Below are 17,197 nucleotides of genomic sequence, written 5' to 3'. Positions count from 1 at the left end.
GTGTTGACCTCTCAGACAAGAATAAATGTAACCTCTCAGGTCTTTATAAGTGTTGACCTCTCAGGTCACCATAGGTGTTGACCTCTCAGACAAGAATAAGTATAAACTCTCAGGTTTTTATAAATGTTGACCTCTCAGGTCACTATTAGTGTTGACCTCTCAGACAAGAATAAGTGTAACCTTTCAGGTCACTATACAATGTAAGTGTTGACCTCTCAGATCACAATAAGTGTTGACCTCTCAGATCACAATAAGTGTTGACCTCTCAGGTCACTATAAGTGTTGACCTCTCAGGTCACTATAGGTGCTGACCTCTCAGGTGAGTACATGTGTTAATCTCTCCAGTCACAATAAGTATTGACCTATCAGATCCCAATAAGTGTAACCTCTCAGGTCACTATACAATGTAAGTGTTGACCTCTCATGTCACAATAAGTGTTAACCTCTCAGATCACAATAAGTGTTGACCTCTCAGACAAGAATAAATGTAACCTCTCAGGTCTTTATAAGTGTTGATCTCTCAGGTCACCCTCTTAGGTAGGTCTCATAAAGTGTTGACCTCTCAAGGTACTATAAGTGATGACCCCTCAGGTGAGTATAAGTGATGATCTCTAAGGTGAGTATAAGTGATGACCTCTCAAAAGTTTTAACCCCTTAGTATATGAGATAGTGTCTCAGATCAATTCAAGAAGAGCCCTTACAGACTGCTGGACCGAGTGCAAACCTATTGGTAGAACTGGTTATACCCATAAATACAACGGGGTTCAGATCAATCTGAATTGTAAGATCATGGTAATTAAATGAAATTCAGGGGATATAATATATTCTTACACCTAACACAATAGTTTGCAAAGTTAAGAGACATATATATTCTTATAACCAAATAAAGATCTGACATCTCCATAAAATACGTAATAGTTTTGCCTCACAGACAAGTCAAATATATCATTTACCGGTATGTATTCCTATAAATACTTGGCTTGAAATGTTGTATCACATTTTTTATCTGAGAAGAGGACAATCCATATTGCTTTTTCGTAAAGAGACCAATGTAAGAGGTAATGTGGTCTACAACACTGTTATGGAGACTTGTGGTCAGAGTGGTGTGTCCACCCCTGCCCAACAGTTACCTGACACACCTGTAATTATCACCTGTGATTTTCACCTTAGACTTAAATGTGTAGAAAGACTAACCATTTATCAGTAGCAATAAATATTTTGGTAACCTGACTCTCTATAACTAGGTTGATACCTGTTAACACCTATAATTATCACTGACCTTAACTAACTGTCTCGGAGTGGGTCCCTAAGGAGTAGTAATTGACCGGTAATCTGACTCTTCCTACCCTTGTAGATGTTCGTTAACACCTGTCATTATCTCCAGTGCTAACAACGACTGACCAGACAGGTGTAGTTAGTTTGTTACGAGCAATATATCAGGTGTAATTGGGGCGACCAGAAATTGTATACTAGGTACAACGACCCCCACAGAATGCCACAGACGATCAGCATGACAAATTGAGCACCAATAGACATTCGATGTTCAAGAGATAAATGAGGATGTGGAAACCCAATCTAACCTCTAAAAGTATTCACGAGAGAATATGCTGACTAGCTTAACAGTTAGCTGTTGGTAACCTATAAAAACATATCATATTTGATATAAGTTAATATACCCTTTTTTCTTAAAAAACTTCTTCAATGCCGTGAGGTATAGATTTATAGGTTTGTAAATTGTCAGGGTAGAAAACTATTAAATGTGCATAGGGGTCAAATATGTGAAAGATTTAAATGTTTTTTTCTTCCAAACCATGAGACAGTCATCATAAATGCTTATTAAGCAGAAAGCTGGAGAGGAAGTCAACTTTGTCTTTGTTAAATCAAAACTTCAGAGTATTCTACCAAGTATGACAGCTATTGATCTTCTATATTGACTGGTGGATTGTGAAAAGATTCATAAAGCACAATTGTCACAGAAAAACAGGACGAAATAAAGGAGCAGAGTCACGTACATCGCTAGGGAAACGGAAACCTGTGTATAGGGAAAGAAATTCACCCCATAAGAAAGAAAGCAGTCAGAGTCCAAGATCAATAAATTGGCAATCACAGACCATGCCACACAGCAAAATCATGTGATTGCCTGGGATAACACCAAAGTATTGGACAGAGAGAGCAATCTGTTCAAGTGGTATATAAAGGAAGCCATCTGGATACGCCGCAGTGGGCCAGTTTTGAATCGAGATGAGGGGGCTATTAGATATAGGTACCATTGAAACGTCACATATAAACACTTTAAGGTTGTGGTTCATGAATCTTTTCACAATCCATACGTACCAACCTGAAGATAATGTAAAGAAATGACTGGTTGGATGTCTATCAAGTTTATTCAAACAAAAGATCTTGATCCACTGTCAATGTCATATGTGAAAAAATACTAATATGACTCCTCAATAACACAGTTCCACAGAGTTGTGATATTTGGCTAGCTAGGGCAATGGGATATCAATTTTGCTCAAATTAATGTCAGACTCAATCAATATCAAGGTCAAAAGAGTCAATATGTTATTTAAACATATACCCTTCAACATTAAGTAATATTCCTACTTGTATCATACACTTTACAAATACTTAAGTCCAAGAAACCTGTGTTATGTTCCTTTTGAAACTGTTGCCTAATAAAAGGACAAAGAAGCAGGTTTTGATCACCGAGGAAATATTCCTTGGATACTGTATTTGTCACATGACAAAAGGCCCAAAGAGCTTGTATAATGCAATTACAAGACAAAAAGGCCCAAGGAGCCTGTATAACACAATAACATGAAAAAAAGGTCCAAGGAGCCTGTATAATGCAGCTATATGACAAAAAGGCCATAGGACCTGGTACATGCACCTGTCACATGACAAAATGCACACAGCAGTAGTATCTGTCAAATGACAAATGACCCTGGCCACATACATAACACAACAAAAGCTCCAAGGGACCTGATTTGAGTGAGTAGAAAATGGCTCTTAACAAGAGGCCCATGGGCCTTAACCATCACATGATATATTTATTCAGAGAATTGATTTAACACGAACAGAAATATTATTCAGTGACAAAAAAAACCCACCCCACCTTATTCAATATCTAGCATACAGATTTAAGACTAAAAAGCATTTGAAACTAGCACCTCTGATTCTAAACAAGGAAAATGAAGAAATTTTAGCACACTGACTCCTTTGAGCCCCACCCTATAGCCCTTGGGGGTAGGGCTGGCTCAAAATTTTCAAAGTATCAAACTGTTAACTCGGGTTATAATTCCAATCAAGTTATTAACATGTAATATTCAAAGTATCATTTGCCATTATAGAAGAAGATTTTTGAAATTCCAGTCAATTCGACCCTTTTTAGCCCCCTCCCATCAGCCCCGGGGGGTCAGTCAGGGCTCATATGTGCATACCATCAAACTGCTACCCAATACTGATAATGCTAAGTCAAATTGAATTACCTCCAATGGCAATTAAACAAATGTTGGTCCAAAATGTGATTTCCCAATATAAACTATAGTAAAGTTTACACCCTCCCCAGGGGGAAACGTGAGACCCCAGGGTCAAGAAATTCACAATTTTGGTAAAGCACCTTAAGACCCTTCCATCTATGAAGAGTATTTGATTCTACCATATCTGGGTCTTGAGAAGAAGATTTTTGAAATTTTAGTTAATTAGTTAACACTAAAGTTTGCAAAGTTAGGAGACATATATATGCTTATAACCAAATAAAGATCTGACATCTCCATAAATTTGACCCTTTTTGGCCCCGCCCCTCAGGCCCCTGGGGGCTGGGGACCAAACCGGCAACTCTTTTTGTTGACCTTTGGCCATGGAAGCTTTGTGCAGAATTTCATTGAAATTGGTTGAGGGGTTTTGGAGAAGAAGTCGAAAATGTAAATTGTTTATGGACGCACAATGGACGACGACGGACAAAAGGCGATTGCAATAGGTCACTTGAGACTTTGTCTCTGGTGACCTAAAAATGACAAATAAATGACCGTTCTGTAGTCGGTTTTTGTTCTTGTAGAGCTCAACTATTGTTCATGTTCTTTAGAAAATGCTTCATTGCTTGCTTCTAAATGTTTTTCACCAGATTACTTTGTTAATTAGTAATATTTTGATAACAACAGGGAACTTACGCTGGTGGACAAATGTTCATGTTACATGCGATGGTTTGGGTGGCAGGACGAAGGTTGGGGTCACAGTTGTCTATCGTCACAATGACATTGGTGTTTCTCTTCATACACACCACCTTGGTCTGTTGATTTCCTGGAAAAACAAAAGCAATGTCATATAAAACATCTTGATAACATCATTTGGCAGTAAACAAACACGTGTATCATTGTACCCACAAATAAATATATACTTCTGAATGAACTGAAACAAACATTTCAAAGAAATGAATTACAAACAAAATTTTAACTTTATTTAATATAAATTCAAGTCATAATTGATTTGAAATGAAGACTTGAGACCAGCAGCAACTGTTATTATTAATCTTAAATTCCATCCATTAATTAATTAATAGGTATCTTAATTCAGAGATTTGATGTGTTTCCTAAAAACAATAATGTGTATTTATTACCTAATATGATCTAGGATAATTTCATTGAAACATTTGATGTAGACATGGAATTGCATGCTGCTGATCTGTTTGACAACATTGAATATTTACCCTTAACAGCTGAGCACTGAATGAAATAGTCAAGTCTAGGTAGTGACACTGCCGTCACTGCAAATATTGGTTCTCGACCCAGTCTACATTACCTGTCAACATTACATCATTGTTTTGCCTACATATTTATCTGTTTATATTGGCAGTAGCCCTGTGTTGTTATAAGAGACATCCTCAAACATCAATCTATTGTTGATTTGACATCATGGCAATAATTACATTGACAAATTCAGAGTTATCTTTTCCTGGTAAAAAAAAAGTGTCCATATTCTTGTCAGTAGGGGAGATAACTTGATACAATAAAAGCCAATGTAGCTGCAGGAATATACAAATATATACTGTTTGATGGGAAAATGTGTAATTTGGATTTGTTTAACCTAAGAAATCTTTGAATCAACAACTCAGTGACCTACATTTTTATGTAACCTGACAGGTATTAAAAACATTATCTGTAATTTTCACTTTCATTTCATTTATACATAACAAGCTTCTTTTAAACACGTAAGTGGTATACTGGAGCCAGAAGTCGGCCACATCACCCAATAACTACGTCTTCAATAGATACACATCAGCAATGTAGGCAGCCCAGCCCCTAGGCCTGCTAAACAATTTAAATTTGGTTATTATTCCAAGCATTAGATCATTTTGCCGAGTTTCTCAGGTCTCATGATAACTGGGCAGGACTCCTGGAGTTTGTGTGTTGCCCTGTAAATCCATTATCCGCCCCCATTCATACTTTCCTTAAATATCCTGACTTTATTTCTGTTCAATATCAGAAGCTAGTCATTTATCTTTCAGAGGGTAAACAATTTTGGCATTTATTTTGTGATTTTTACAACAATAGTTTAAGATATGTCAACATTTTATCTAGAACGAAGGAGTAAGAAGGGATGCATTATGCAGAGTGCCACGTACAAGGCAGACTTTGCACTGAAATAACTTCCCCATTACATAAACCTATCATCTGCAGCTCCTGAAATTGTTTATCACTGAACCAATTAAAATTCTAGTTTCTTATGTCTGTAGAAAGGGTGCATTAAAAAAATCAGGCGATCATTCAACTAATTTTAAAAGAGCAAAATTAGTTGAATGAACATCACGTGGTCAAATGATTCACATATATCTTAATGACAGGATAACCAGACAGTCTGCAAGCTGGATGATCAAAGACGGTCAATACAGCATAATGGAACAGTTTAGTGATAGAGATATCTAAGTTGATAAAAGTTCTATTTGATAAAAGAGGAAAGAGCAAGTCTCATTAAAGTTGACTGACAAGACACCAAATATTCCGGCAATAACATCGATCACTCTGTAACATCAGAAATAATTTAAGAGACGGATTAAAATCATCAGCACAGATAGGTCACTGATAGGTCACAGAAAGGTCACAGATAGATCACAGATAGGTCACAGATAGATCACAGATAGATCACAGATAGGTCACAGATAGATCACAGATAGGTCACAGATAGGTCACAGATAGGTCACTGACCTTTGGAAGGCCTCATTATGTTGATCTTTCTCAACTTCATATCAAAATTTGGCATCGAAGTGAGCAATGTTTCAAAAACAGACAGTGCACTCTACAAAGATGGAACTTCTTGTCTATCCAACTCAACAGCCTATATTACCGGTGCAATTGAGCAGCAACGGCATACACATGTTTCAACAGGTTGACAAAAATTAGCATAAGTTTAGATCTGCATCTAAGTACATCTAAATGGGAACTGATATGATCTGGGAACAATGCCTAAGGATAGCCGTCATACCTCAGGTCATTCTTTAAGTATATATTTATTTAAGTTATGGCTAGTCTGGTTCAGCTTATAACAGACCTTGTGTCACTTGTCCAGTAGTAATTTGTTATGATTAAAATTGATATTTTACGACTGTTTCACTGATTGTAATAAGTGCAAAAAATGACATTTTTAATGCTGCAAACATAGCAGACATTAACAAGTGAACAACTCATCCGATATCACGTAATCTGGCAAAGATTTATTTACGAAAGCCATCATGGTCACTGGCAGCCAGGTAATTTTCATATTTGGTTTAAACAAACTTGTGCAGGTAGTAGCAGCTTGATGAATGTGTAAAATTTCATAAAAATCAAAGTATCTTTTCAAGAGTAATCATACACAAACCATGTGACATTTCATGAAAACCAAGATGGTGGCAGACGGCCATATTGATTTTCAGATTTAGGTCAAATCCAAACTAAGCGATTGATTGACACAGTAGGCATTGGTAGAATATGTTTCATTAAAATAAAAGCAATCCTTCAATGGCTATTGTACAAACATTTTGTGCAGATGTCAGAATGATCCTGGTATATCATCTATATTTTACAGGTGACACAACAATTAAGTTTAAGACAGTAAAATTAGAATATCATTTTTTTGTAACTCTATATATACATTCAAATTGTTACTCTTGTAACATGATATAGATATGGTAGTCCATAGTTATAGAAAAATGAGAATGAAGTTTTATACAACAAAGTGTCTTATTTCTGTTGGCGACTTGTTTTCATATATATAAATATATGGATGTATTGTTAAGATTACTGAATTTTTAAGGATGGTCCCTTTAATGGACACTGGACTACACAACAGGATGACAATTCAAATACCTGATGCCCCACAACCCAGCAGGATGACGAAAGGGCACCAATAAAACAGCGATATGGCAAGTTTTGTGGGGTGGTGCGTGGCTGATCGCGATCTTTATGTAGCTGATATATAGATATACCTACATCATGGAGAGACCAGCAAATCACTCATGCATATAAGTAAAGGTCATCCTCCAAATGTCCCAATTTGTCAAATTCTACTGAAAAATAATTTCCTGCCATAACAATCTGCTGTAACTGAATAAGGGACAGAAATGATACACCAATTTGCATTTTGATTTTTTCAAAATAAAGATATGGAAGGTACTGTGTACTTTTATAAAGTTTTCTAGAAGTCTTGTGTCGTATTGCCATTATTATATATGTGATGATATTACCGTAAAAAAAATGTCACTCTGACAAAACAGCAAATTAACCTCGGTGAGGTAATCCTATTTAGAAAAACACTACTTTTATATTAATGTCAGATTCAATGACTTGGCGTACTGTGCTGATGTTTTTCGCCAATATTGGAGAATTAAGTCGGCCATTAAATTATATTGCACTTGCTTTGTTAGGGGAGTGATAAAAACAACCTGATACCAGTAAGTGTGACATATTCCCTGACATCCAACGCAATCTTGTTAGCCACTGGACACCTCAACTAAAGCAAGAACACTATAAAAACAATTATAATAATGATAATAATATACAGCATTTGATATAGCGATATTGAGGGAAAGGTTACAGCAGGTCTGGTGATTTCTTTTTAAGTATGGGAAAAGTGCCAGTAGGTTTGGTGATTTCTTTTTAAGTATGGGAAAAGTTACAGTAGGTTTTATGATAGTGAAAGAAAATATGAAGCAGATTTAACAATAGTAAGGGAAAAGTTACAGCAGGTTGGGTGGTAGTGAGGGGAAAGTTACAGCAGGTTGGGTGATAGTAAGGGGAAAGTTACAGCAGGTTTGATGATAGTAAGGGGAAAGTTACAGCAGGTTTGATGATAGTAAGGAAAAAGTTACAGCATGTTTGATGATAGTAAGGGAAAAGTTACAGCAGGTTGGGTGAAAGTATTGGGAAAAGTTAAGCAGGGTTGGTGATAGTGAGAGGAAAGTTACAGCAGGTTTGGTGATAGTGAGAGGAAATATACAGAAGGTTTGTTAAAAACAAGAAAAAGGTACAGCTGGTCTGGTGATAGTAAGGAAAAGTTCAGCAGCTTTAGTTACAGCAAGGAAAAAGTTATAGCAGGTTCAGTAACAGTGAGGGAAACTTTTGACACATCCAAAACCAGCACCAGGAGCTCGAGCTGTATAACTTTAATAAAGTTACTTTGTCCAAATATCACCAACACGCTGAGCTGCTTTAGTTCATCTCAAACTTAAAACTTTCCTGCATATTTTTATCATTATTGTTACAGTAGAGACTATATGTGAAAGATGCCACTATTCATCACGAGAGTGAATGGACATACTCCAAGTGAAAATCTGTAAGAAATATCAACAGATGTTAACGCTACCTTAAATTGTTTGAATTCAAGCATTAAAATGGTATAGGAACTGTAAGCCTGATTTACATGTTTGCAAGTCATTTCCTTATAACTGCTTAATTAGTGAGTTTAGGCATGTGAACATTGTTCCCTAATGCCTGTGCCTGCAAAATTAGGAAATTATTTTTCCTGTTATATGGGGAAAATCTTCATTATTCTTTTTTGATTTGGGGGAAATTATACATTTTTCTGGCTAGGGGAATACACCTGTTTTTGGCTGTAAAACAAGACAAAGAGAAAATTACTGTAACAATGGTTAATTGATTAGCTTCGACCCCAACACTGGGATATTTTCTTTATTTTTTTTTTGAACCAATGCTAATATTACCTCCTTAGGATTATCATACTTCAGTTTACACTTTTTCCTCCTAGATTTAAATCTTATAAGTGCAGCCATATTAACAGTCTCAACTGTCAGTGATATGGTAGTTTTCACATCATCAAAATAAACAGTTCGGCAGTAAATTCTTTATTGAACATTTCATCTGAGGTTAAAAGAGATTGAAACACTGCACGCTACTCAATTATACTGAACCTCACAGATGTATGTAACCACAACTTCAAAACCACACATAAAATCTAACCACAGACACCACAAAAATAGCTCCTGTTTGATAAATATGGTAGTTTATAGGTTCAGTGGTAATGACTTGATACCAGTGTGTGTTAACCATAAACCTTATAATTAGACATTAACCACATGTTACAGTTACACCCCTACAATCTTCCAGACTCTGTGCTGAAAAATGTCCATCAAATACTGTTTGTATTACACTAGAGCAGATTGTTCATTGTGCTTTTCTGTGCGTGTTTAAACCAAAATCAGTTAATAAGAACTATTTGGCTGTAGTTTCAATAGATTACTGTTATATATTTGGACAAACTTCCATGTAGACTTAGGTTTGATGTAAAATCTAATAAATTAAATACCAATGAAATGCATTGGAATTTCAATAGCCAAAATATTGTTGATAAACCTGAATGTTTTCTGATTTTCATGAATATTTACTATTTTGTAAAGGGTTATCCATTTCATCACAATATCACAGACATTTTCAGTCATTTCATCAGACAGATTTTAATCTCAAGTCTCCTATAATGTTTAATACTCATCTATATGGCAAATTAATTACCCATGCATAAGGCTTTTTTTTCGATTTTTATCACACATCTAAGAAATACTGAGGTCAACATCTTTAGTCAAAATATTTCGATTAGTTTGTCCATCCGTAGTCTTGTTATTTCTGGAAACACTTTCCCAATTTTGAAAATTATGATTTTGTCTTACTGTTCCGTAAGTTTTTATTTCAGGTAGTTTCAGATTGAAAAATATTCAATGACCTTTGACATTGAAGATAACATCAATTGAGTCGAACTGTCGTAGCACTACACCCTGCCCAGTGATCAGGAATGCCAGTGGATATTTTTATAAGAAAGGTTGTGAAATATTCCTCCATTACGTTTGCTTCATTACCTTTATTGATAAAAGCGTAATCAGCACTCAGATGTGACAAGCTCCATACAGACATATTATTTTGGCCCGATTGTCACCCTACCGCTCAACAACCCGCTGACTTCTATTAATACTGATACATCGGTACCACAGGACCGGTGAGGATATTAACTGTGATGTAATCAGCTTTGACTGCTGGCCCCAGGTAACAATGGTGTTGCTCTAACAGGTCTACCCCCCAGGTAACAAAAGCACCGCCCTAACTGGTCCAATCCGAGCCAGAGGTATGATCATCAGGGCGACACACAAAGGAGTCGTGGTGGCAGTGAGGCGGTGGTGATGAAGGGGCGGAATGTCCCGATACAGCCTCCGACACCCTAACCCTAATTATTGTCAGTGTGTGTATAGGAATGTCAGGGCCAGGTGACCATAACTCTTCCTTATTTGTGAGGACATCTGTCACAGGTAACAAAGATGTGTCCCCTAACATACACCTGTACAAATTTCTCACCCCAACTCAATGCATCAACATCATCATGTGTAAAACAGAGATAGAATCAACACTCCTCTTTATCACAAAGGAGTGATCCAAGGAACCTTAATGTAACAACTGAAGAATTATATGAAAAGATAAACTCTCCTACACATGGACCTGTCAAGGTGAATGATAATTTCATTATTGACACCAGAATTTCAATGCAAATGAAAACATTAATCCTTTGGAACATAACATGTTCTTGTAAATTAAACTGACAGAAACATGGAAAATTGTCAAGATTGAAAATAACAAAGCAAAGAATGGTGAGCAATTTATTGTCAACTTCAATGTAAAAACTAAACAAAGGGCTACAACTCTGTATAAAGTTGCAAGAGGTACTGAATGACTATTGCTTCGGACCTCCGAGATCTAAATACTGTCGATAGCTTTATATTTATTAGGGATCGACATCCCCCTCCTCCTTCAGACCTCCGAGATCTAAATACTGTAGATAGCTTTATATTCATTAGGGATCGACATCCCCCTCCTCCTTTGACCCCAGTCCGATTTAATACGTGTTGGTGTTCTTATTCCCCATGAAATATGTTTCTACTGGAATTAAAATTCACCAGACAGATGTGATTGCAGGTGTGTCGACCCCGACATGAAGGGTTCTGGTGTATGACCGCAGTTATCCACCCCTTAACGATAATGACATCTACAAGAATGGTGCCAGTCTCCGTCACGATCAACACTTGTCATAACATAGACAGAGTATTGACCCCTGATTACAAGTAAGTACAGGTAACGCACAGGTAAACAAGTGTGCCTCATTTAACCCCACTGTATAATTTACATATTTGGCCCTGTGTCCATAACCACTTCATTGTCAATGCTCATATTGGACATCAGAAATTTAGATATATCACCTCCCCAAATAAACACAATGATGGTACTGGTGTCCCATTCTCTCCATTCCTGGTCAGACTATTCCACATTGATAAAATCACAACCCTACACAATACTTAGAACAAATTTGTTTTGAAAGATCAATGGAGGAGACGAAAGTAGAAAACAGCGTTATGTATAATGCTTAGATTTTGAAGAAGTATTACATTTTTTTTGCTATCAGCATGGCATGATAGAAGTACATAAAATATCAATCTGACAAAAATGTTGTCTTTCTGATACAAAGTAAGATAAGCGAAAAATCGTGTTAGATAAAAAGAAAATTCAAGTTGGCAAATTCCAAGAACAAAATCACGAAAACTTTACTCCACAATATGATGGCACTATGATGTGTAACTGTACTATTGATGTGCTACTATCCTTCTGAATCAACATATCCTGTCCTACACTTAGTCGACTGTCACAGGTTAGACAAGGACAACTTTATTTCTACAGCTCAATCCTAAGAAATATGTAAACTATATTACATGAATGGCAGATCAGATTTTAAAATAGAACTGTAAGCCACAGACTAACTAGTAAACCTCCATCCCCTATTAAAACAGTCCAATTAAGGTAAATTACAATATAGTTATGTCAATTGATAGCAATCTGTGGCAAATTTCATGAAAATCTGTCAAACAATTATGAGCATTAACCTGGACTTTTTGTATAATTGGATCATGATCAGAAAGAACAACATTTGGCAAAGGATTTTGAAAAAAGCTTATTACTCCAAAAAGTCACCGGATAAAAACAATTTCAGAGTGAAGTGATTATGTCTGTTGGGTATTGGGTAAAGCAATCAACGAGACATGATGCTGTCTACAGACAGCTGGACAGACACACTAGTTCCAGTATAAGCCAATTGCAACCTATCATAACCCCCACACTTTGTTTGGGGGAGTGGGAGATTGGGTCGTATAACAACTGATATTGCAATCAAATGACTTTCAGTGAGTACACTATGCTAACAATGTAACGGCGATAAATACAATGGAATGTGTAATTTGTAAATAAAGAAGCAATTTTTCTTAATTTTTCCAATAAATGTAGAATATGTATTAGCAAGTATTTCTCTTCTACTTCTAAATGGTACTGACCAACTTCAACAATTTGAAAATAAAATGTCAGACGAGGAGTGAAACATGGAAAGAGATTGTTTTTAAAAGATACGAGATGGTCAGCTAATTTGCGTTTTAAAAGTGACGGTAGAGGGCTGATTTGAATAATTCCGTTGTGGGGCTCGAAATAATGTCAGGTGGGAGTTTATTCCACTCGTGTATGGTTCGAGGGAAGAATGATGCCTTTCTGGTCTGGGTTTTTGAGTGGGGAATTTTATACGAAAACTGGTGGTTTGTTCGGGATTTTCTAACTGTAGGGATTAATCTGTCTGATTTTACGATAGCAACTTTCTGGTTTACAATGTTATGAAGCATGGTCAGACGAGCATCTCTACGTCTATCTGCTAGAGGGCGCAGCTTTAGGTGGTCCAACATTTCTAATACACTGGAGGTACGATGGTTGTACCTGTGCTTATTGAGCACATCGCGCTGCCCTTCGCTGGACCATTTCCAACTTGTCAATATTTGTTTGGGTGTGAGGGTCCCATACTGTACAGGCATACTCAAGTGATGGTCGAACTAATGATTTGTATGCCTGTACTTTGGCTGATGTTGAGCCAATTTTAAGATTTCGTCTTAAAAAGCCTAGCGTAGAATTTGCTTTTGGGCAGATAGTATTTATATGTGAACCCATTTAAGGTCAGATGATAGTGTTACACCCAGATACTTGGCCTGACTAAGATGTTCCAGTATGTGTCCATGTAAAGTATAATTATGGACTATTGGAGTTGTGTTTTTAGTCACCGACAACACATTGCATTTGTTTGGGAGGAAGATCATTTTCCATGTATTTTCCCAGAGCACTAGTTTGTCAAGATCTTTTTGAAGTATTTCAGCATCACTGTTTGATTTGATAACTAGATATGCAATAGTGTCGTCTGCAAATAACAGATTGTAGCATTTAGACCCACAGGGATATCGTTTATAAGTAAAGAAATAAACTGGGTCCCAAAACTGACCCCTGGGGTACCCCGGAATGGACATCGACAAAATCAGACTTCTCCCCTTCAACTACTACTGTCTGAGTTCTACCGGTCAGGAAACTCTCGATCCAGTTTGCGACATTTCCACGTATACCATAATGTTTTAGTTTATGGTTAAGGAGAGAATGACTGACCTTATCGAAAGCCTTAGCAAAGTCCATTATTATGAAGTAAATATGGGGGATTTATCAAGCTTAGGAAACAGATGGCATTCCATTACATAAATTTCCTGTCTTTTTTGTTTCTCAATTGGTTTCAATTTCCTTTGGACTTAAATGAGATAGTGGTAAAACAATTAAGTGGCACCAGTTTGCAATAACAGGCTTTCATTCCAATATGTTATGCTGGAAAATGGCGTGCCAATTATTCGGCAATAGGCAATGAAAATAAAAAGTACCTTCTTTCATGTTTCAACAAAATGTTTTTAAAATTGTAACGTTTGGCTATTGCTGATAAACTGAGGACAACTGTGAAATATGTTTTAAACATGCAGTGGAAAGTTAAAAAAAAGTTAACGTAAAAGTGCATCTAAATGTTTCTCTGATGTGTCACAAATGTGCATGATCATTTTACATATTACCCATGTCTACCGACTCTCTAGCAGGGTAATGTTAGCACACGACAGAGTTACCACCAATCTGTGATTTCTGAGCTTTACATATTTTTACATATAAATCATTGTATTGCTTGTGATTCCTGAAGACAATGCAATTATTGCTTCAAATTTTTCCTATACATTGCACTGCTGGAGATTTCCCAGACATTGTTTGAGATTTCCATTCCCTTTTTTTTGCTAGATCTACCTTACTGGTATTAGATCATTTGAAATTTCCCAGACAGTGCATTGTTTAAGATTTCCCATAGATATGCATCACTTAAGATTTTCTATAGATATGGATTTCTTAAGATTTCCCATAGATATGTATTGCTCAACTCATTCACCCCTGAAATTTCATAATGAATTATTCCAACATTTGAATTGGAAGAGTTCATTGCGTCTTCAGGGGGAAATGAGTTAAAATCCCCCATAGATATACATTGCTTGAGATTTCCAATAGATATACATTGCTTTAGATTTCTAATAGATATACATTGCTTGAGATTTCTAATAGATATCACCTTGCTTTTTATTCCCACTGACTCCTTATTGCCAAGATATTTCCCACTAACATTGTATATCACGAGAATTCCCATAACATTGCTGAACAATTAAAGATATCCTACAGACAATGAATTGCCTGATATTTCCAACTGACATTTCATTGCAAGATATATCCCTAGTATTGTTTGAGATTCCCCATTTATGATTTGTTACTGAATTACTTCAATTGACTTATTGGCATAAAAATTTGTGTGTAATTAAGTTTTCCTTTTGACTTTGTATTGCTTGAAATTTCTTGATTGACCTTGTATTACTCAGGATGATATCTGCCACACATGGTATTCTTTAAGATTCTCCATAATCAATTTATTGCTTTATATTCCCCATAGACATTATATATATTTGACATTTATCATACACATCCTGTTTTAGTTTTGGAATATCTAGACATGGTGGTCGATGAAATTGTCCATACTAGTTGTAATGAGTATTGATCTGCCTTATAGACATCACATTATTCAATATTTCTTGTATTACATTCAATATGGTCTTAATTAAGTGGGGTCAATGGATCCTACCACTACATTTCACCTTGACTTTTATACAATGATCAAATAGATGTGGACATAAAAAAACACTTTTCTTTGAACATTTACTCAGTTTACCACTAATCTGTTATATTTGATTTAATATAATTAGGTTTAATGGTAACACTGCACGTACCTATTTCCCACTACTAGTCCTGTAAATCTGTCCCTTTAGTCTATGTACTGTACTATCTGGACCCCCACAGGTGATGGACATGAAATGACAATTGCGATGGTTTAACAAATGACCGTACAACTCTGCCTCCCACCTTACAGCTAATGAAAGCCATAAACTTTCACCAGGAAGTCTATTGTGTTGGTGAAAAATTTACAAAAATACACCCCAAAGGTGATGCTTCCCACAACTGGGGTTACCCAGGTAACACATGCTCGAGTCAAAATCTGACCTTCAGACCACGAAGTCAGTCACATGTGTCCCCAGCAACATGACAAATCACCCTGGTGATGATTTGGTTGGTAGACATAGTCAGATAGAAGCTTGCCCCTCCCTGTCTACAGATTTACATGCTGGAGGCAGTCGTAATTTCTGATGGATGGTCAGGATCTTCTAACTAATGTCATTACAGATTTGAGGCACAGATAAGTGATGATGTCTAAATGTACTATTATAATTCATATGTATCCTACACAGAAATCCAAACCCAGACAAAAACTTGGAAGATGAAGGGACTTGGAGATAGAAATCTGGCTGGTGAGATCTAGTGTGAACTGAGACAGATGGCTCAGAACATGAACTACTGCTTTCTCCTCATTGACACCTTATATCAGAATGCTGATGAAGAGGATTAAGTAGGTCTATTGTAATCACTTGGTGATTATCACTTGGTGATTAACCTTTGAAACTCATCTTTAGAAAAGGCAACTTACCCTCTTTCTGCTTATATTTCTATGAAGTGTTGTTTGATTAACAATAAGAACACAAGGAACCCAGCCATGACTTAATGTCATGCGTTACAGACTACATAATATTGGAGATGTCATTTACAGCAGCTGTTGGAATATTTTTTAACTAACGAAATGTAATTAACCAAGCCAACACGTTTTCTATCTTTTTCTATTTAATGTTTTCCCACACCCGCAAACCCCTTAATAATGTCTTAGTCCAGAGTGAGGTACAGCTAGTGAAGTCAGCTACCTCCTGCAGCAACAACAAGAATGACCGGAGAGAGCCATTCTGGCAGTCGGTATCTTGAGGATTTATCAGATGTTATTGTGAACCTTTCCGAATTCATTGCTACCTGAACTCATCCTCAAATGGTAGTCTACGTTATGAGGAAAAGACTACCTTACTTCACACACAGACTAGCTATTTTCAAGCACTTGTCTACATTATTAGTGAAATTCACTCACCTCTCCCACAGGGTTCTGTACAGTTAGTGAAGCCAGCTATCCTCCAGTAGTAGTTAACACTGTCAGGAATGTTCTGGGCAGAGAGTTTGGGAACAACCTCATTGCTGATGATGTCACCAACATAGGGTTGACCGTTTCTCGGGTAGTTGCCAGATTGCTGACCCACTGTCTGCGACAACTGCTGTCGGTAACTAGGGTCAAAAGGGTCAAACTGACCACTGGTTACTGGTGTTTTATGGTAATCTGGATTATATGGGTTGAGGTATGTAGACCTATCCCTGTTGTC

General features: G+C 36.6%; 1 protein-coding gene across 1 annotated transcript in view; it reads right to left on the bottom strand.

Annotated features, from left to right (window-relative positions):
- The window catches only part of LOC110456360 (thrombospondin type-1 domain-containing protein 4-like), a 180,382-nt gene that overhangs the window by 24,081 nt on the left and 139,104 nt on the right, over window positions 1–17,197 (bottom strand). The window contains exons 10-11 of the mRNA XM_021507044.1: window positions 16,912–17,189; window positions 4,170–4,299 (exon numbers count right to left, since the gene is read on the bottom strand). Coding sequence (XP_021362719.1) covers window positions 4,170–4,299; window positions 16,912–17,189 — 408 coding nt within the window. The remainder of the gene's footprint in view (window positions 1–4,169; window positions 4,300–16,911; window positions 17,190–17,197) is intronic.

This window comes from Mizuhopecten yessoensis, unplaced genomic scaffold (assembly GCF_002113885.1).
Source record: "Mizuhopecten yessoensis strain PY_sf001 unplaced genomic scaffold, ASM211388v2 scaffold8713, whole genome shotgun sequence".
In the NCBI taxonomy this organism is placed as follows: Eukaryota; Metazoa; Mollusca; class Bivalvia; order Pectinida; family Pectinidae; genus Mizuhopecten; species Mizuhopecten yessoensis.
Note: the sequence above shows the minus strand (reverse complement) of the source record. Positions and strands in the feature narration are given on the sequence as shown.